Genomic DNA, 21,596 nt, shown 5'->3' with positions numbered 1-21,596 from the left:
ATAATAATGCCTAATATTCTCATCTCTCCTGCCATACTCTAAAATATTCAGAGTAAATGTTCCCTGATGAGAAAAACACTGCCATGAAACTGTTTCAGACACTGCTCCGACTGCCTGATGTTTTTTATTTATTTATTTATTTATTTATTTATTTTCTCAGCGTTCACAGACTCCTTGCACAAACATTCCGATTCCTCCTCGAAATCGGTTCAATCCACCTTATTTTCCATCTTTGCAGCTCAATATTCTTTTGGGGATTCGTGACCAAAAATACCAAAACTCCTGACATTCCATATCAGTCGGTGAAACGTAGGATGAGGCCTCGGGTGTCTTTTGTCCTGCTCTGCAGATTCAGCTGTGATTTGTTGTTTTTTTTCGAGCCAAAATAAAACTTCCCGTGCTTCCCTGAGTGTTTGTGTGTCTCTGAGTGTGTGTGTGTGTGTGTGTGCGCCGGCTCGGTGAAGGTGCGTTTCCTCAGTGTGTGTGTCACCTGCTCCCTCGTTCGCTCTCATCGGCCTCCTGTTTGCTTCAATCTATGCAACAGAATCCTCCAGTTCGGCTCCGGTGGTCCATTTCACCTCTTTCCTCTGCCTCACACACTCGTACACTCGTCTCCGTCTTAACCTACTTTATTATTTTTTATGCGTGTTTCAGTTGTTTGTATAGACAGAACTACGACACCTGTACACTGATGTATGTATCTGTGCGTTTGGGTGTGTGTATGTGTGTGTGTGTGCGTACACACACACACACATACACACACACAAACGCTCACACTGTTTTCTTTACTCTTTTGTAAGATATGATCATGTGGAATGCCTTTGGTCTTAGTGTCATGTCGTTTGAACTTAAGCTGAACAAAAGATGATAATCAAGCAACTGAGTAAAAGTTGTTACATAAATATATATATATATATATATAATATATAAATATATACAAATCTATATACATAAAAATAAAGCCATTGGAATTTGAAATAAATCTGTGTCAGGTTGTGATTATTGAATGAAAGAAGTCATTTGGTGGTTTTGGAGTCGGCTCCACCCCGAGCTCCACCCGGCAGGTTTAATACTCTCACGTTACCATTAAAGTCACTCACCATCAAACATAAAGTAACCAGAACTACAAGAAGTATCTGGTTTACTGCATCGCCGCTTGGGGACGTCATCAGGAGACACGGGATCGGCTTTCACAGCTATGCTGATGACACGCAGCTGTACATGCCTCCTGGTGACACGGGGCCATTCGACGCCCCTTTTTAAGTGTATTTTAGATTTAAAGTCATGGATGGCAGACGACTTCCTCCAGCTCAACAAGGACGGAACCGAGGTTTTAGTTATCGGTCCTGAAGGCCGGAGAGAGAGAGAGAGGCTTTTACCGTCACTCTAGGACTGGAAAAACCTCGCATCGTGTTTAAAAACCTCAGGTCTTTTCAGCTGCTCCAGAATTCAGCAGCACGAGTGACGAAGACCAGAAGATTGGAGCACATTATAATCGGGCAAAACTTAGGGAAACATTACAAATAATGGTAATTAAATTAATAAAATAAAAATAAAAAAACGCATCAGTTATTTGTGGAGAAACATAAGTAGCGTCACATTTCATAGTATTAAATCTGCCTGTTGTAACTCTTTGCCAGTGTGGTTGCCGTGAACAGTGCAGCCTCCAGGGGGCGTTATCCAGCTGTCCTGTCTTGATGAGTCTCCTTCAGAGCTGCAGCTGTGCAGAAACCAGACCTCCTCCTCATCAGCAGAGCTTCGGCTGCTCGGTTCCACACTGCCACCGTGTGGACGTAGGCCGTGTTACATGGAGGGGGGGGAAAAAAAACCCTCATGCCTCATTAAAGCTGCAAACGACTTCAATAAATCACATCTGGAAAGTAAGACAGGCAGTCTGAGATGAGACATGCAGCTTTTTGTTCAGATGTAATTGAAGAAGATTTTCTCTATATTAACTCTTGAAAATATATATTTTCCTCTTTAATGATAATAACACGTGTTGTGCTTTGAACTGCGCTGGTATATAAATAAACTGGGTCTCGACTCTACAATGTTCAGTTCAAGACTTTAAAATCCGTCGGTGTCTTTTGGCCTTGAAGATGTGCAACATTTGTTCAATCCTCTAAAGCAGGCGTGAGAAAATAAAACCGGCCTGCGAGATGATAAGAAAAGATCTAGATAACTGCAGCTCCTAAGTCGTCCTTTAGGAGCTGCTCTGTTTTCAGAAATTACCAGCAGAATATAATGTAAACAATAAAATGAAGATGATGGCATCATTTCATTCAGCTGAGATTAAATTGGCCTGACTAACCACACTAACCAGAATGTTTGCACCCTGTGATTCAGCGTCAACGACATCAACGATTCTCACATCATGTCGGGCGCAGACTGAACGTTTTATCAACAAAGTTTGTGTGTTAGAAGTTGAAGAAATTGACCAGTTTAGGGGTTTGTGCAAGTCTGATAGGAGAGCATCTAAAAAAACCCTGAAGCTCTTGTGACGTGTTCATGATCAATCAGAATCAGTGTTGATCAAAAGTTCTTCTTCTTCTTCTTCTTCTTCTGGCATCCATAAAGTTGCATTACTGCCATCTGCTGGTTCTATCTATCTACATTGTTTCCCACCGCTCTTGTCACCCCTGGTGATTGTTTCCCCTCTCTCTCTCTCTCTCTCTCTCTCTCTCTCTCTCTCTCTCTCTCTCTCTCTCTGTCTCTCTCTCTCTCTCTCTCTCTCTCTCTCTCTCTCTCTCTCTCTCCAGCAGGTTTTTCATCCCTGATGACTGTTCCCCCTCTCTCTCTTATCAACAGGTTTTTCGTCCCTTATAACTGCCCCCCCCCCTCTCTCTCTTATCAACAGGTTTTTCGACCCTGATGACCCCCCCCCCCCCCCCCTCTCTTATCAGCAGGTTTTTCGTCCATGATGACTGTTTCCCCTCTATCTCTCTTATCAGCAGGTTTTCGTCCCTGATGACTGTTTCCCTCTCTCTCTTTTACCAGCAGCTTTTTCGTCCCTGGCGACCATCAAAATGGTCCAAAGGAAAGAAAAGCTGTGGCTTCATTGCCACGGCTCATTGATTCATTAGGCCCCATGGAGGCTGAACTCCAGTGGCTCACATTCAGTCACCTTCAGAGGTCCAGAGAAATCTGTGTAGAGAACCCCGATAAAAACAACCCAAGCCGACACAGGGAGAAGGTGGACACTCCACACAGACAGGCCTCGTCTGGTAAAGAAACTTCTGTCTTCTCACTGTGAAGGACTCAGAACCTGATCCATCACAACAAGCATCCACCCGTCACAGTGGTGTTTCCTCACACCACCTAATGGAGTCAATCCCTCCTCCTCGCCCACGTCTCGCCACCCACGAGGCTCTGACGGCGGCCGACATTTCTCAGTGAGGGAAACTCGTCCCGCAGCGGGGTCGTCAAGATGGCTGCATGTCTCACGGCGACTGTGGCGGCTCCACAGCAACCCGACGCCGCCATTAATTGGCGTCGAGGCATCGGTGGTTGTCGTGTTGACGAGTGGAGCTCCAGGCGACAAACATCCCAACAACGTGGCGAAGTTAAAACCTGAACCTCCAAGCAGATGTCCAGGTCCGTCCCCGCTCACCTCCACAGTCAACACCACCTCTCCAACACGTTTCCTCCACAACGCCGGGAAGAGCGCAGCGAGGATTAGACCGGGAAATAGAAAAAAAATGTCAAATCAATTTAAAACCCATTTTCAAACCATTATGTGACGAGTGTGTGTAAGTGTGTGTGAGTGTGTGTGTGTGAGTGTGTGTGTAAGTGTGTGTAAGTGTGTGTGAGTGTGTGTGTCACTCTCACACAGAACTTAAGAAACTTTTTTTACAGTCGGTCCAAATGAACACAAATGACCCGGAAAGTGTTGGCAGATTTTTCTTTTTTCCCTCTGCAGAGACAACGGTGCTGACGTATGCTGCGTGTGTGTGTGTGTGTGTGTGTGTGTGTGTGTGTGTGTGTGTGTGTGTGTGTGTGTGTGTGTGTGTGTGTGTGTGTGTGTGTGTGTGTGTGTGTGTGTGCGTGCGTGTGTGTGTGTGTGTGTGTATGTGTGTGTGTGTGTGTGTGTGTCAGAGGGCTTTATAAAAGGTCTGCAGGTCGTATCTGAAGTCACTTGAGTGTCTGAGCGTCAGAGGAGCTGCTGCCACCATCAGGGACAATGTAAGTACCTTTTTTAAAATGTACCTTTGTGGAGGAAAGTGTTTCTGCGTGTGCTTCGGTAGAATGTGATTGTTTATATTTGTGACGCAACAAAAACGCACCAACGTTTACGCCTAAAGTTTATGTGTCATAGATTTGTTTGTGAAAGGCGGCGGCAGAAAACCGGATGAATAAAAATGTTTGTGGGTTAGAATAATATGGAATAGAAATTCAGGAAAAGGAAAGTCAGACTTGTCTAATTCTACTTGTGCATTTTATTCTAAAGACTCAATTGAGGTGATTTAAAAAAATCTGGAATCTGAGATTCTGCACAAGATCAATAGGAGATGTGGCTGAGGTGTGAATTGGATTAGTTGATGTGCAGTGATGACATTATGTATATATATATATATATATATACACACACACACATATTTTTTATGAATCTCTATTTCTACTGATCAAATAATCTAAACCCTTGAATCATCTATGTATTGTCATTATCGCTCCGACACGAGATGAAACAGTGTTTGGATCTGAGCGGGTTTTGTTGTGTTTTCCTCGCCGTGATGCAGAAGATGCAGACGTCCCACAGGCCCGTTGTGCGGTGGCTCGCCGTCACGCTGCTCGTCATGTTTACGGTGTCGGGTCAGTGTCAACAGAACGAGAGGTGAGGCCGCCGCCGCCGCCGCCGCCGCCGCCGGTCGTTTCCCCTCACAGGGAGACGATCCCCGGTCTGAGTGTAGTGAAGGCACTTCAGTGCGCATGTTCGCCCTGTGCGGGCGTGATGGAACCGTTCACCTTGAAGTCCTCTGTGTGCCTGACCCTCGGGTGTCCATGTGCAGCGACCAGGCCTGACGCGTCCCTCTTCTCCCCGCAGTCGCCGGGCTGTGACCGAACACCAGCTGATGCACGACCGAGGACGAAACATCCAGAGTCTGAAGAGGCTCATCTGGCTGTCAAGCGCCATCGAGGGTCTGCACACTGCACAGACCCGCTCTGCTGCCTTCGGCCCCATGAAGGTCCTGGACCTGACCCTGAATCCAGCGCTGATCCCCGCCTCCGGCAGCCCCCAACCTGCCCGGGTCCGGAACCTCCTGAGGAACTTCTTTAATCCCTACCTGACGCGGTTACACGATGGAGAGCCCTAACTGTACGCTGACGTACACAAATGAGGCTGCACACACACACACACACACAAAAAAAAAAAAAAAAAAGGAAAAGTTTGTGTCAATTGTTTGTACAAATAAACACCCAAAACACAACAGCAGGTTGTGACAAGACAAAAATTCAGGGGAAAATGTCTCACGATATCAAAAGACTTAAGACTTTTTGGGGTTGTTTTTTTTGCTCTTTTTCGGTCATATGTTTATATGTAAAGATATAACGTTACAATGATGGTTGTATATATTAAAGAAAGCCAAAGTTTCAAACTCATGACGTCAATTTATTTCGAGCTCATCTACCCAGAAGGATGAGACGTACAGGGTCACGAGCATCGGCCTCGTCCTGACCGCTGTGGCCAAACGGGACCTTACTGTGTTAAAAAAAAGAGGCTTTTTTTAGTTGTGCTCTTTGAATGTACGTTCTGACTCAGACCAGGAAGATGGTCAAATCAGAGATAGAGAGAGTGAGAGAGAGAGAGATGTTAGTTATTAGTCATAAACTCAGACCTCACAATGCTCACCAGTTGGTGAGAGGCTGAGAATCTTGTGTACTTGTACTTACGTGTGGGCAGAAAAATGTTGGCGGGAAACAAACAGAAAACATTTTCATTAAAAACGAAAAAAAAAAAAGCCTTTAAAAGAAGTTTTAATGTTCAAAATGTGACATTGCTCTATTTGGACACAGGAATCAGGTGCAGAACACATAAATCCCATGCGTCCTCTATACAGCCTTTTCTGTTTCAGGTTTGCTGGAGCTGATCCCAGTGGACACGTCTCCCAGACAGGGGGAGATGGGGAATCAGACTTACAACTTTCTGATTGTGAGACAACCACTGCTCCACACACTGAGCCACAGCCTCACATCACATCACATTAAAGTGAAATCTAAGTCTTTCACCGTTCACTGTGGAGTTCCTCATGAGTCTGTCACTGGACCTGAAATATTTACATTGGGTTGAAATTTTTCCCCCACCAAACCAATATGCTGAAATACTACTTTACCTTCCTGTGGGCTCACCGCCTGAAGGAAGGTTCTTAATTGGTGCAATGTGATCTGGGTGACAGTACTCAGACTGCCACCCCCGTGACCCAGAAATGGATAAGCGGGAGAAAATGGATGGATGGATGGATGATACTACTTTACCTTCCTTTAGAGGAAACATCACAAAGCCTTTTGAAAGAATTAAAAAGTAATAATAAATTGGTGTGATTTAGTATGAATATGTATCATATCAAAGCTTGAAAAATTAACTTGAATAAATTTAAAATGACAAATTGTTGATCTTTCACACTGCTGGTTTGAAACAACTTGTCACGTGACTGAGCTGTTTGCCTGACAGACCACGCTCAGGGGAGTTTCCCCCTCCGTGGAGGAAGTCACGCGAGATTTCCGTGATGGCTCACGATACCTCGCCTTCTGCGTGAACCTCAGTGACACCGGTCGTGGTGATCCACCTACAGGTGCGGATATCTCAGGTCAAATCCGACGGCTCCCTGCAAGGTGCCGCCTGTCGGCTGGAAGCGCGCCCACCGCCCCTCGGACTGCCCGCGGCTCTCGTCCTTTAACCGGCCAGGTCAGTCCGCGCTCGTGTCCCGTCATCTCCGCAGCTTTTTCCACCGTCCCCCGGGTTAGCATGTGAGGCTAGCGGCGGCCAGCCGCCGTCACTACGGGGAGGTGAGGCGTCACAACCGGAGAAGCTCCTAACCACGGTGTTATATTTGTAAAATCTCTGTGACCCAGGGAGATGTGACTGGTGCCACTGCCTTGCTGACGCGGGTCCTCAGAGGCTGCTCGGCGGGCTGTTGCTACACATGCTAATCGTCAAACTGATGGGAATTCCGCTAGTAGCCAGTTAGCGTTAGCGGTCCGCCGGAGACAGGTTGCTTGCCGTTTTGCATGTTTCTGACAGTCACGGTTTATAGTTTATCATAACACAGGCGGCTCTATCGGCGGGTTCATCCCGCTGTTTGAGATCGTTACACCGGTATCGGTGAGCTGATAAACTGTCAGCGGGCTGATGTCTGTCACCAGTGGTTCTGCCCGGTGTTTCGGCTCAACTGGTTTCCATGTTAACTGGTGACCGTTCGTCGGAGCTGTCAGTAACATCAGATGTTACAAGAGACTAGCAAAAGCTGCGACGCTTCGAAACTTCTCTATAAATGCCTTTGAACGGCGTTTGCCAGGACAGCCGTGGATTTCTGAATCGTTTCTAACGTTTGCTGTTACCAGCAACAACGGACGCTAAACGAAGTTGGTCACTGGTTAACAAGGAAGCCAGTTCACCCGAAACAGCGTCTGTTTTGCTGTTTGGATCATTTTGGAGGTAAACTTCAGGTGAGCTCAGGATCCGCGGACAGTGGTCAGGTGTGCCTCCTCAGACCACGCGTCCACAGGAGTCCTCTACAGGTGTTTTAAAACGCAGATCAACTCTGTTAAACTTAATTTTGTCTTAATTTTGTCTCTGCACTGTGACCCTTCATCAACAACCACGACGTCTAAACACCGACCGTGTGTTTTTTTAATTATCTCTCCAATCTTACAGGAAATACAATCAGGGAGTTTCTACGTGAATTTATAGTTTATGATTCATTCTTGAATTTACTGATACATTTTATGATCAGATATTTTTTATAGATTATTATTTTACGCAAACTCCTCAAGATGATCAAAATGGCTCAATCCCATGAGTGTGTATTATGAGACAGGAGCAGATCCTTTTGCATCTGATGACTCGATTTTGCTCTGTCGTGACTTTTTAACCTATTTTCTGATTAATATCTCTTCCCATTTTCCGACCCAGTCCCCTTTTGGTAAATCTGTTTCACCACAGTTCTTATGAGTCTCTCTTCATGGCTTTCTCTGTGCCCATGAAGTTATAATATGCTTTTCTTTTGTGGTAGTTTGTTGTCTCCTGATGGCAATTTTGTGTCCTTCCGTCGTGCTTCTAACTGACATTTATGTTCTCATTGTCACATTGTGTTATAAGGTGTGTGTTTGTGTCACTCGGAGGCCCAAGCTTTGGCTTGTTGCTCCTGGGCTTGCCCGGTGATCCTTGTGTGTTTGAACCTGTTGTACAGCAGAGCATGGCTGATTAAATAAATACAAATTACATTTATTGTCCTAACGCAGCTTCTCTGATGTTTACAGTGCATGTTTGTGGTAGGGTTTGGAAGTGAGGATTCAACCTCCAATATTAAGAAGTTGTTGTTTTGGTTTTTTTTGGTGCACACAGGTGAAGAAGTGCAGCTTACATGTGTTGAGTTGTTTTATAACAAAACAATTGGTTGCTTAATGATTCCATAAATTTACTTTGGAAGCTAAATATTCAGCAAATCTACTCAAACTGTAGATAAACTCCACTACTAACTAATATATATATCACTTTATTTTACTGTGTATTTGATGCATTGTGCTGTAATTTTATGCACATGTGAATGTTTTGATATTTTGAGTGGTTACTATATATCTGGAATAACAGTAGTTGTTTATCTGTGCGTACCTCTCATTTTGGGTTTAGAAACATGTCATGGATAGTTTATAGATGGAAGATTATACATTTTCAAAATACAAAAGGCTTCAAAAAGATTGAAATGCAGACAAACTTTGGTTTTCTCAGAAGTAATTCTTTCCTGTAAGTTGTTCTGAAACTGTAACACGTTTTCCCATAAGAAACATTATAATATGGAATCATTCCTCTTCCAATTCAAAATAAAAACTTGAATTATTTGAGCTTTGCTTAGGCATACAAATGCTTACATGTGCAGTAGCATGCATGCGTGTAGTATTGTAACATTAAATAAAGAACAGAGTCTGTAATCTGGTTAGGAAGCTGCTCATGAACTGGCCTGTTTTAAAAAGGGAACCTTTAGAAAAGCAAGGTTGGACTGTAATCGTTGTTAGCAGGTTGCTATACGGGTGATCTGTGTTCTTCAGCCCGTCTCCTGATGGTCGGTTTCCGTTTCAGGAATTATCCAGCCGCACCGTGGATCTTTAGCCCCTCAGGCAGGACAGTGGCAGAGGCAGAGCCGGACCCATCGGGGAATCGACAAGCAGGCAGCGGGGCTCCATGAGCGCAACGGGGCAGCAGCAAGGGGGGGGCCTGCGTTCTCGCCGAGGCCTTGGCCGGGACAAGGACCCTGGGCAGGGCATAGGCATGGAGGCGGCCTGCTGGCTGGCCCCCGGAGTGCTGCGCAGGCTGATCGAGCTGCCATCGCCCCCCCTGTCCCGACACCAGCTCAAGAGACTGGAGGAGCACAGGTGACTATTGCTTCTGCTGCAGTGTCATAAAAACTCAGCTAAAGCCTGTGGTGTGGCATCATGGTGTGTAGGAGAGTACGGCCATGCCCGGGGGGGAAGCTCTCTGACACAGACGGCTTCAGTGTGTGTTTGGTAGGTTGTGCAACATGTGGCTTTCTGATGTCAACAAGGTTTTTTCCAGTGAAGTCTTCAAAGTTACAGTCAGAGTTGAAAGATTTGTGTGAAATGTCTCTTTGTTAAGTATACGCAACGCTGTTGTGATCTTATTTTAAATTAAATTAAACTTCCCGTCTGTAGTTGTTTTTATTCAGCTTGAAAAAAACATTATTTTTTTATATAACCCAAAGAGCTTGAAAATGTGTATAGAAGTCTAAACAGCAGGTAGAATTTGTTGGTTGTGCACATTTACAATCTGCTGTAGGAAGCATGACTTCCTAAGGCTGTTGTCTGTCCAGAGGCATTTAGTCTGTGTTGCGTTCAGGCTTCACTCAGACCTCACAGAGGAGATGTGGCCCGCTGCAGATGGCTCTGCTCACACCTCCACAAATAGATCTAACTTATCAACAAATCCCACCAGACTTGGATTTAATGTGTCCAAATCTGACAACTTTTTCAAATGTTTTGAATTCCTTTGAACACGACAGATTCTCAAACTTTTGAGTTGTGTAACAGTGACGGGTACACTGAGAAGAAAATCATGGTTTGTTTTTTTTCAAGGTTCAAATCTAACTTAGACAATGTCCAAGCAGACGAAGCCTCCTGCGTTCTCTGACGTCCTCCATGGGAGTAACAGGGTGGAAAACATTGGTCTGAAAATGTCTGAAACTGTATTTGCAGAAGCATCAAATTCCAGGTTGCTTTGTATTTTTATGAAACAACAGTGAGCAACATGTTGATCCAGACCATCGGTTGTCATCAGTCTGTAGATTTTTTTTAATCTTCTTTATAAGCATTCGATTTTGATATCTGAAGAAGTAAAACTCTGAATGTAATCTGATGTTAAACGGTCAGAAAGCTTAATTGTTGAATGTTTAATCTTCACTAAATCAGATGTTTTGTTCATTTCAGCTTTGGTGTGTTTTCTCACTTTAAACTTTATCAGTCGGTTCAGTCAATGACGGCGTTGTATAACTGTGTGCGTTCCAGTTTTTCATGTATGGTTTAGATATAAAACCCTGCTGTGTTATTACATCACTGATGATGTTTTGTTGGACTGACGAGAGTTGATGTTACTGTTGAACTTACAAAAAAAAAAATATATATACATTTATAGCTGTGAATCATTGAGTCTTGTTAATTTGATGGTGTAAATCGGCTGCGGGGTTTCTGCGTCTGTTTTCAGTGAAGAATTGAACGTGTGAGACTAATATGAGGTAATCAACTCGCTGATTTAGAGAATGGTACCTCCACAGGGTCTCAGTTACCTGTGTGTGTGTGTGTGTCCTCGCAGGTACAGCAGTGCTGGACGCTCCCTCCTGGAGCCTCTGATGCAGCGTTACTGGGAGTGGCTGGTGGGACGAGTCCCCGCCTGGATCGCCCCCAACCTCATCACCATCATCGGCCTGGCCACCAACGTCTTCACCACTCTGGTGCTCGTCTACTACTGCCCGACCGCCACCGAGCAGGTCAGGCTTCCCTTACAAACATCACTCCGCCGAACTAGAGTCTGTTATATATATGTGTGGTGTTTTAAAGTGTCTCTGAGGTTTTTGAGGTCGATCTGGGTGAACTGAGGTCACGGGAGTTTCAGCCACAGTGGTGAACATCCTGGTTTCACTGGATTATCCACATACCTCGCAGTCTACACTTTTCCCTTCTACCCACCTTCAGCCTGTGACACTAAAAACAGTTGTAACAAGTTTGGGCTCATAACGTGAAACTTCCAAGGAACTTCAAAAGCCTGAATCCTGTGATTTAAGAACTCAGGAATGATGAGGGTGTAGTACCGCACAGTCACTAGTGAATGATCTTTTTGGAGCAGCGATGTACTACTCTGGTCTGAGATGATCACTTCCCTTCAGGTTCTCAGTGTCTCTCTGCTTTAGCCCCCCTCGCTGTAATAAGATAACGCAACACAAATACAAAGCTGTTTTCGTTATTAAATCCTTCCAGGGGTTTATATATTAAGTTAAAGTGGGTGGTACGGCGTTGTGACCTTGGATGACGATGAATGTTCCCAAGTAACCAATGTTTTGGGGTTTGTTTGGTTTTTATTATCATAAATTATTACAAATAACTAAATTCCTTTTTAAAGCTTCAACTGGAATGAAAGAAGATCATTCAGACTATTTCTAAATTCTGTAGTGCCTTTCTTCCAAACGGAAGGAAAGAAAATTAAACCATAAAAATGAGAAAAAACAAACTTTTTCACAGAAAAGCCTGTCAAATATTCAATACAACTACTATGGATTGAATTTAGGGTTCAAACCCATGGTTTGGGATTGTGAGAGGAAACTGGAGAAAATCCCCACACGAACACGGAGATCACGCAAATTCCACACTGGCCCCCAACTGGAAGCTGAGACGGGTTTATTCTTGCTGTAAGACGAGTGGGTCGCCACTCCACCACAAAAACAAGCCAGAGAATCTGCATCAGATAAACGTTGTTAAAAAGATGGCGGCTTGACGGCTCTCATGTGTTCCAGGCTCCCCTCTGGGCGTACCTGTTATGTGCCGTGGGTCTCTTCATCTACCAGTCGCTGGACGCCATCGACGGGAAGCAGGCCAGACGCACCAACAGCAGCTCTCCGCTGGGCGAGCTGTTTGACCACGGCTGTGACTCTCTCTCCACCGGTCAGTTTGTCTCCGACTCCACTCTGCTGGGAGCCGGTGACCCCGAAGCCCCCACCCCCCCTACCCCACCCCCCTCCATCCCGTTAACGCCGCCTGTGTCTGTCTCTGCAGTGTTTGTGGTGTTGGGAACCAGCATAGCAGTGCAGCTGGGCACCAACCCGGACTGGATGTTCTTCTGCTGCTTCGCCGGGATGTTTATGTTTTACTGCGCCCACTGGCAAACATACGTGTCGGGAACGCTGCGTTTCGGCATGTGAGTCATTGAAAGCTGCTCGTTTTAGATTTTTTTTTTCTTTCTTTTCTTTTTTTTTCCAAGCGAAATTATCTTCATTTTATTTGTCTTGCCTGTTAATGGCAGTCATTAAGTGACACAAACAGCAGGTCTGCACATGTGCTCTTGAATAGTTATCATACATTTGAGACTGTTTCCTTCACTGGTGAGAGCAAAACACCCAGAGCTGGATGTTCCCATTGATGTGTTGTGTCTGGAACACCTTGTATCGGACCCACATGTACCATCTCACCCAGATCTGATAGGTGATTCTCTGACTGCTGCTACATAAGTGAAGATGATAGAAAGTATTAGTTTTGAAGACGTAATCTCCCACAGTCCTTTTCAGCACTCATTTGTGAGGATGGCAGTTACAAACTAGCAAATACTGGACTCGGGAGAACCGATGGTGGTCAGAAAAAATATGAGTCCTTCTTCAGCGCTCCTGTTTAGGAACAAAAAAACCACAACATACTTCTGATATTGATACTAAGGATTGAAAGTTGAGGTCCTAAATACGTGTTTCTTTAGTTTTAGGTCACACTCAATCAGTCTCTGGATTTGAGGCGGGCACTTCTGGTCCTTCATGTTTTACACAGTCATTAAATTAATCTAAAAACATGCAGGACTGTAGCCCTCCAGGAGTTCCCACCTCTAATCCAGATGAAGCCAGACGATCACATCTTGCGCCGGCGATGAGGCTACTTTGAATCCAGATTCCCTGAATGCTCCTTCACACTATACCCAGTCGTCCAATTCATCAGGGGTGCTGCAGCTGACAATGGACAAGTCCATCGCAGGGGAAACCCTGTGCGTGCACGGGAGAATGCAAACTCCACACAAGAAAGGACCTGCGACGCCACATACAAGTCATTGGGAGAAAATGCTGACTAAGCAAAAGGAAAAATGCTACAAGCAAAGTACAGAATCATTCAAAAGACAGAGCTGGAAATGGTAAACCTTCAAAAACAAATGAGAAATAGATTCTGCAGTCTCCACAGCATCTTACATTGTTAGGCACGTTCACCCTTCCTGGGGGCATTTTAATCTACGGTGCCTTTTTACCACGAGCAGGCTATTCAGATAACTCATCTATGAGTTTTTCATTCCCAGACTATTTTAAAGCCATTCAGTCTCCGACTATCAGACTGCTGATACTTTCATCTTAATCACAAACTTTCTCCCAGCTTAAAAAAATATAGATATATTTTTTACATAAGCTTGCTGTTCATCTTTTGAGTTTCCTGATAAAATCCTTAAACTGTTTATTATTTAGCTTCAATTTTAATTATAAACGTCTGTTTATATTTGTTAATCAAGCTGGTTGTTAATCAGCTCTATATTCGTACCTGTTGGTCTGAGTCGGGAACATACAACACGTCCGACCCGTTAAACTTTGGTGTCCGTTATATTTTGGCGGGAGAGTGGCAGTAAATGTGGATGTGTTCTGTGTGTAGATTTGACATAACAGAGGTGCAGATCTGTCTAGCAGGATTACAGACTCTCACAGCCTCTGTGGGTCCCTGGCTGTGGAACGTGATGGTAAACCTCCTGGCTGCTGCCTGCATGGCTGGCTGCCGCCTGCCTCCACAGAGACTGCTGACTCGCATGGAGGCGCAGGAAAACAAAGGATTTGGGGCGATTCCCTGACAGTATAGCACAGTTCCTCTGCTGCATCATATCGAGTACATGTGAGCCGCCCCCCCCCCCCCCCCATGCTGCGATGATTGCCTTCATCTGCAAACAGCCGATAGTGTGAAGGTTTACTTACAGGTTGTCCATGCGCACATACAGGCGCCACGAAATGTCCCAATATTTCACAAATCAGAGTACTTGTTTCAGGCCATGTTTACACGTACCCGGTTATTTTAAAAAAACTGATATTTCTCTGTGTTTGGGCCGCACATTTACACATAAACGCAGCTCCGACTCACCACGGAACTATGATTCCTAAAACTCCGGCCACAGTGGAGATCTAGATCAACTCTGTCTCACAACTCGTGAAGTTGTTTTTGTTACACTGCCCCCTACAGGTTTGGCATGCTCATAGCAGCTCTGACCCAGGTGTATATGTGGATCCTTGTAAATGAAGATCTTTTCGGTAAAGATAGAGGGGAAATATCAGTTTTTGTGAAAACCCAGGTACGTGTAAACATGGCCTGTTTAAAGGTATTCTGCTTAAGTTTTGTGTGGTGAGGCTCACTCAGAGCTGCAGTAAGGTTTAAAGGCATTTATGTGCAAGCAGTATCTCAGCCAGGCTGACACCTTACGCATTTCATTATAGTGAAAGTAATCTTCTATTCAAACAGAACTGAAATCGACATTTTATACTCATAATACGCACTTGAATTATCGCTACGTCCATTTTGACTTTTTTAACTTTACAACTATGAAGCAATTTCTGACTTTCAGTTTTGACTGGTCATTTTATTGACGGAGCCCGTGAACCATAAACTCCTCGACCTCCATATTGGCTCCTGCGTTAAGCAGCAGCAGAAGAAGAAGAAGAAGAAGAAGAAGAAGAAGCAGTGGCTCCATGTGCAGCAGTGTGTTGTGCTGTGGAGGAAGGCTGCAGGATGACTGTGTGTGTGTGTGTGTGTGTGTGTGTGCTGGTTCGTCACTAATCCTCACTGTCAACTCTCTGCTTTCTCCTCCCACTCAGCATTGATGTGACTGAGGTGCAAATCTTCATTATAATCATGTATTTGCTGGCCGCCGTGGGAGGATCGGCTTTTTGGCAGTCACTGGTAATTCAGCTCGGTTTTAATTCCTGCAGATAAACGTCAGCGAGAATGATGCCATGATTATGCAGTACTGTTTATTCTGGTGGTTTTGATGTAATTACGAGGGTGTTTTCCTCTCTTGGGTTTAATCAATTAACTGTAATAGTTGGTAAAGACGTGTCACAAGTGTCAGCTCCACTAACGGTACTCATGATGCTGCACATGAAGGTGAACGTTTGGTCCAGAGTTAGATTCTGTCTGTTCTGATTCGCTTTGTGCCGACTTCGGGTGAATTCATTATGCGTGTATCTTGGGATTTTCAGATTCCGATCCTGAACATCCAGATGAAAATGGTTCCTGCCATCTGCACGTTTTTAGGAGCCATCTTCTCCTGCACCAACTACTTTAGAGTTATTTTCACCGGAGGCGTGGGTAAAAACGGATCCACAATAGCAGTAAGTCTGAAAACCATAGTTTTATTGACGCGTGGTCCGAGAACAAATCAAAACCTGGAGGATGTTTTCGGTGCGTTCGTGTGCACGGCTCTGGTTTGGTGTTGCGACACTGAAAGGATTTCCGTCAGATTAAGTTACTGAGAGCAGATTTAATCTGCACAAACGAATATGACGCACTTTGTGTTTCATGTTTCTACATTTCTACTACATCTTTCAGTACTTCACTGCGTTTCTTTTTAACTTTTACTCGTCATTTTTAGACAAATGGCATTTTGCTGCTCACGTGGCTCTTTAACCACGAGTCCGTGCGACTCTGTGATTAATGTTCATACAGTGATAGGATATCTACTTCAAAAGAATCCGACATTAAAAACCGGAGAACACAGACGAGATGTATTAGAGTAGGTTGAAATGAAACTGTAAGCGTCGCCTTTCATCAGTTAAGTTTCTTTTCAGACTATAAGTGATGTTGTCATTAACTGTGTCTTCATCCGTTGTCCTCAGGGAACCAGTGTCCTCTCCCCAGTCCTCCACATTGGTTCAGTCATCATTCTGGCCATGATGATATACAAAAAGTCTGCAGTCCAGCTCTTCGAGAAACATCCATGTCTTTATATCCTGGCGTTCGGCCTCGTCTCGGCCAAAATCACCAATAAATTAGTTGTAAGATGTTTTTTTTTTTTCTTTTAAATATTTCCAGGAATGATAATGTGCTTTCTTTGTTTGTTTGTTTTTTTTCTGTGTTCTTGCCGTTGCCTCGTCCAAACAAGTTACAAGACTTTAGCGACGCAATTTCTCCTGAACTCGAACAGAAACTGAAAAGAAAAGAACGACTTCTCCGCCCCGACTCCTTCAGCTTCATGAATTAACTCCTGAACTGGATCATAGAAATCCACCTGCTGCTGTTTCACCACATCAGCACTTTTCCTGTCACTGTGACTTAAACTTTACTCTTCATGTTTCAACAGTTTAAAATGGAAAAAGTTTTGTTTTCACCCATAGCTCACAAACTCATTTTAATCGAGAGTTTAAGAAAATTAAAAAAAAAAAAAAAAAAGTTCCTCTATATTGAAATGTTTATTATTATTTTGACTTAAGCTAAAAAATTAAATAAAATAAAATGTAATCCTTCAAATATCACCTTCATTCTGACTGGCTTTGTTGAGCTTTTTAAGCCGGCAGGATGGAGTTCAACCACAGCATGCTGATAAAATATTCATATAGAAAACACTGTTGAGCTCTGAAATATTCATGAAAATAATAAATGCAAAATACTTCAGCGAAAACAAAATGAGTCAGAGAGTTGACGCTGGTGTTTTTCCAGCCGTGCCCGGTAATGAAACTGAACCTCAGTCCTCTGTGACGGCTGGTTTAACACAAGCTCTTCCTTTTCTGCAAGTTTTGAGTCACTTCCCTCTGTGAGGTGATTTATTTCTGTATTTATTCTTCTGGTTTGAGCTCCTCTGATGATCTGTGTGTGGGTGTGTCTGTCCTCAGGTAGCACATATGACAAAAAGTGAGATGCATCTCCACGATTTAGCCTTCCTGGGACCGGGACTTCTCTTCCTGGATCAGTATTTCAATAGTTTTATTGACGAGTACCTGGTGCTCTGGATTGCACTGGTGAGTACATACACCATGACGTCTGTAGATGAATGCTTGCAGAACTATTTTCACGTGTTGAGGCAGGAGTGGAGCGTCTGGAAGGATCAGGGCTTCCTGGATGCTTTATTTGGGCTTTTCCACTGGACGTTAATGGCGCCTGTGGGGATGTTTTGTTTATTTCAGAAAAAATCTCTGCAGCTTAAATAGAGTGAAAAGTTACTACAGTGGCAGGAAAGAAAAATCACATGTACATACGAGTTACATCAATTTAAATAGGTTGTATGTCAGACAATGTAAGAATATTTTATATTTATATATACATTTTAACTGACTGTAAAAGATTAATTGACATGAGTCTCATAACCAATCGATGCATCTGATTGTATTGATGTTTCAGCTCATGAAGCTTTTTGTCTCCAAGACTTTGTGAGACGCCTTTTTAAACTCTTTTGCCGTTAATGTTCATCGTTTGTCCTCAACCTGAACTCAGGATGGGGACGGCTCCTGTTGTCCGCTTGATGTTTGGAGTTAAAGTACCAAACGACATTTGTTCCCTGCTTTAAGTTGTAATTTGAAACTTTGCAGAGACGTAAAGAAGCAAAAAGCTTTTTTTTTTTTCGTTGTCGGCTCAGTAAATGGTCACAGGGGCGTTTTCACCTGAACTTCAGGTGGTAAAGTCAGCGAAAGTTTTTAAACCAAAAAAAAAAAATAGTTGTACACATGCAGATTCATGAGAATATACATGCTTCTTTTTTTTTTAGCAATGTTTATTTCCCACAAGTCTATAAAAGTGATGAAGAATCGTCCAGGATACTTATGAGCAGTGAAGTCAAAAATGATGATGATTTTGTTTTTGTATTTTGTTTGTTTCCTCTCTTTTCCCCCGCAGATCATTTCCTTCTTTGACTTGGTGCGTTACTGTGTCAGTGTTTGCAACCAGATTGCCTGCCACCTTCACATTTTTGTTTTCAAAATCAAGCCTTGTTCGGTGCTCGGCTCCGCCCCTCACTGAGGACACGCCGGCCGCCACTGACTCTGCCCCTTCCCGTTAGTCGCACTCGTCCTCCCTTCCCTCTGAGTTCCACGTAGAGAAGCAGGGAGGGAGGGGAGGGGGGGTGTATAAAGTATGTGCTTCTGCCAACTGAATGTGAGGACAAATAACGTCTATATAAAGATACTGGAATATTACTGTCATCGTTTCCTTTCCACCTGTGCAGAATTGAATTTGTACCCGTTTCCACTTTCTGCCCCAGTCGTCAGAAATCTTCTGGGGAAAAGAGAAAAAAAAAAAAGAAAAACAAACTCGTGGTCACACAGACAAATATTTCAGGAGAGTGCAGGTGCTGCTCGGTATGTACGCAGAGAGAAACGTGAGTGTTTTAATTGTTTATGTGCAAGAAAACAATGTATAGAAGATAAATCAAACACTTTGCTTTTCATGATTATAATTTCTTTTGTAATATTTGCATAACTTGATCTTTTTGCTATTGTAAATACCAAACTGTTACAGTATTTGTGCTTCTCTTTTAAGTTAAAAAAAAAAAAAAAAAAAGAAATCCTGCTTTGACACGTTTGTTTATATATATATATATATATATATATATATATATATATTAAAAAAAAACAAAAAAACCTTAATGTGTACAATTTTAAAGCCACTTCATCTCCTGCTCGCCACATTAAAAGTCATGCGGCGGTGTCGCGGCTTTGGAGGAAACTTGGTGTCGACTTTATTTCAGTTTAACATTTTTAAGTGTCTTAAAGGTTTCCTGGAGAAGATTCACTGCAGCGGCTCCTCGGTCACAATCTTAGTCGGCTGCTTTAGTTTAGGTGGATTTTCTTTGGTTGAGTCGCTGTTTTATATTCATTGTGAACATAATTTGGTTCCTGCTCCACATATTTTCCAGAATTTTTTTTTTTTTTTTTTAAATTTGTGACTATTTAAAAAAAAAAAAAGGTTAAACTGAAAGCTGAAGCAGCTAAAAGAAATTCACAGATTGTGGTTTTGCAGCGTGAATACCGTCCCGACTCAGGGTTCGATCAGATTCTTGCGGCCGACATGAAGTCAGTTTCAAGATGTTTATGAAGCGAAGCGGCGCGGCCGCCTCCAATCTCTGGAGATTAATCTAATCCCAGTAAAAAGAACAACAACAAAGTATTAAACTGACGCTTCAACCAAGTTTCAAGAATCGTCCCGCGAGGCTTCTTGTGATTTTGCGAAATGTTTGGTTGTCTAACTAAAGAGTAAAGTCGTGGCTGTAAGTTTCGTTTTTATTTAGATATTTTTTTTCCACAATTGCTCGTGATGTTGAGTCTTTACTGAACATTTAAAGGGTGATTCCCTCAAAACAACTCATCCGTAGCTTTTAGTCAACCAAACCAGGCCAAACAGTGCGGTTGAGATGTGAAAAACATAACTATGTTCTCGGTAACGCTGCAGAATCGATAGATTAACAGAAAATTAATTTAATTTAATGCTTATTTTTGTGTGTTTCATGTTAAAATGTATGCACTTTCAGAGCCCTTCCTGATAATAGGCTGGAGGCACGCAGTTTGTTGACAGGATGTCTGGAGTATCAAGCGACTGCAACATGAACAACCTGTGAACCACACGGTCCTTCCTGTGTGAGGAAAGTGTTCAGTGTTACACTAAAAAGGGGGTTTGACTCTCGGGTTTCCTCCAAACGCTGCGGCGGCAGGACGGGCTCGCGGGCCCAGGAGACGAGGTCACGCGCTCGGATGTCACGGTTTTCCATGTGGCGACTGAAGAGAATCAGATCAAACTTAATAATAATAATAATAATAAAAGAAAAGTGTTTATTTGAAACGTGGCTGCTGCTGCTCGCTCTGCTTCCACGCGTCATCATCTGATACTGAGTGTTCAGACGCTGCTGCTGCTGCTGCTGCTGGATGGAGTCCGGAGTGGAACCACGTCCACGTGGAGAAGTTGAGCTTCTTACTTCTGCATCTTGTGCCTGTTCTTCTTTCTGTTCCATCTCCAGTGCTTTGCCTCCACAGTGTGTTTAAAAATGATCCACGATGCCAACTGACTGTAGTGAGTGATGTCTTCTGGAGAGTGTCTCTTGTCTTTCATTTGGCCAGTTTTTCTTTGTGATCTTGACTAAAAGGTTTTTGACCCCGGCGTCCAGGTGTTAAAGGGCCACGTCACCGAAATGACAAGAAAATCTTTTTTCTTTTTTTTTTTTTTGCTGTAATCAGTTTTTTTTTTGTGGCTTGATTTATTTGTTGGTGTCTCATAACGACGAAGTGATAACTTTGGGTTCGACGGTTGTAAGAGACATTTTGTAAGTTACAAGAGGAGGAGGAGTCGATGACAATAAAATTGTTTGTTTTACATGAGAAAAGTTGCAGTTGTTGGAGGAAAAATAAAACAAACAGGAAGAAACAAAAACCTTGTGTGAAAAAGATCCCACATTTAAAAGGAAAAGTCAAAATTCTATGTAAATGAAGTTAAAAGCATTTCAAAAGGTTTCACTACCAAGAGAATGAAACTCAAGCAGGTATAAATAATTTTCATCAAATACGGAACGAGTTTGATTTTAGTTGACCGGTATAAAGAACATTTACCCTGAGAAGTCTGCATAAAGACACTTTACTGTTTCATTAATTTCTCAAACTAAATTCAGAACAATTGTAGACAACCTGAAAGAATAGATTACTTTTAAGTGCGGCCGTTTCAGGGTAGTACTCTGCAGCAGCTGTTCGTTGGTGTGTTTAACTTAAAAGAGAAAAAAACAGGTGATTTTTTAAATATTGTTTCACTCAATTAGAATTTGACTTTTGAGTACCAACACTAGTGGGTCTCAAAGGGATTTCTTAATGTAACTAATAGAAAAAGTACTCACATCTTTTGCCATTTGAAAGTCTTTAGAGTGAGTAATCTAACTACTTCAGGGCTCAAATCCCACAAAGTGAAACAAAACTCACGTCATGAAAACTAATCCATGAAGGTTTATTGTGATTTGAGTGACTAAAGAAGTCCCTGCTTTGCTTTGCTAAAGTTTTTTTTTATTTTGTTAATGACCTCAAACATGCTGCGTGAACGCCGATCACACTCGGTGTAGCGTTCGTTTGTCGTGTATTCCCTGCTGCTGGCGTCTGCAAAGTGTTTGAAGAGAAGACGGGGAGTGAAGCGATGCCCTC

At 43.2% G+C, this 21,596-nt stretch overlaps 2 protein-coding genes across 4 annotated transcripts; both read left to right on the top strand.

Annotated features, from left to right (window-relative positions):
* Positions 1-4,739: 4,739 nt before the first annotated feature.
* pth4 (parathyroid hormone 4) lies at positions 4,740-7,184 on the top strand (the record flags this gene model as incomplete). The annotated part of the gene is made up of 4 exons (XM_080461151.1): positions 4,740-4,831; positions 5,042-5,290; positions 6,789-6,901; positions 7,069-7,184. 4 exons carry the CDS (start codon positions 4,740-4,742, stop codon positions 7,182-7,184), a joined length of 570 nt encoding a protein of 189 aa, XP_080317277.1.
* Positions 6,711-18,593, top strand: cept1b (choline/ethanolamine phosphotransferase 1b). 3 transcript variants are annotated; one of them, XM_080461333.1, is made up of 10 exons: positions 6,711-6,901; positions 9,293-9,585; positions 11,036-11,210; positions 12,231-12,378; positions 12,490-12,631; positions 15,312-15,396; positions 15,696-15,827; positions 16,332-16,490; positions 17,325-17,450; positions 18,322-18,593. In XM_080461333.1, exons 2-10 carry the CDS (start codon positions 9,395-9,397, stop codon positions 18,442-18,444), a joined length of 1,281 nt encoding a protein of 426 aa, XP_080317459.1. In that variant the 5' UTR covers positions 6,711-6,901; positions 9,293-9,394; the 3' UTR covers positions 18,445-18,593. The 3 variants fall into 3 exon arrangements, with proteins under 3 accessions (XP_080317459.1, XP_080317461.1, XP_080317460.1); XM_080461335.1 differs by lacking the exon at positions 15,312-15,396 and adding an exon at positions 14,107-14,191; XM_080461334.1 differs by having other exon boundaries at positions 6,758-7,002.
* The last annotated feature ends 3,003 nt before the right edge of the window (positions 18,594-21,596 follow it).

This window comes from Lipophrys pholis (genome assembly GCF_963383615.2).
Source record: "Lipophrys pholis genome assembly, chromosome: 4".
NCBI lineage: Eukaryota > Metazoa > Chordata > Actinopteri > Blenniiformes > Blenniidae > Lipophrys > Lipophrys pholis.
Note: the sequence above shows the minus strand (reverse complement) of the source record. Positions and strands in the feature narration are given on the sequence as shown.

What these genes read in the sequence shown, in the direction of transcription:
- cept1b (XM_080461333.1), top strand. Translation starts at nt 9,395, where the DNA reads ATGAGCGCAACGGGGCAGCAGCAAGGGGGGGGCCTGCGTTCTCGCCGA. An exon ending in CTGTGACTCTCTCTCCACCG is followed by an intron (nt 12,379 to 12,489) that starts GTCAGTTTGTCT and finishes CTGTCTCTGCAG; the next exon opens with TGTTTGTGGTGTTGGGAACC. An exon ending in GGAACGCTGCGTTTCGGCAT is followed by an intron (nt 12,632 to 15,311) that starts GTGAGTCATTGA and finishes CCTCCCACTCAG; the next exon opens with CATTGATGTGACTGAGGTGC.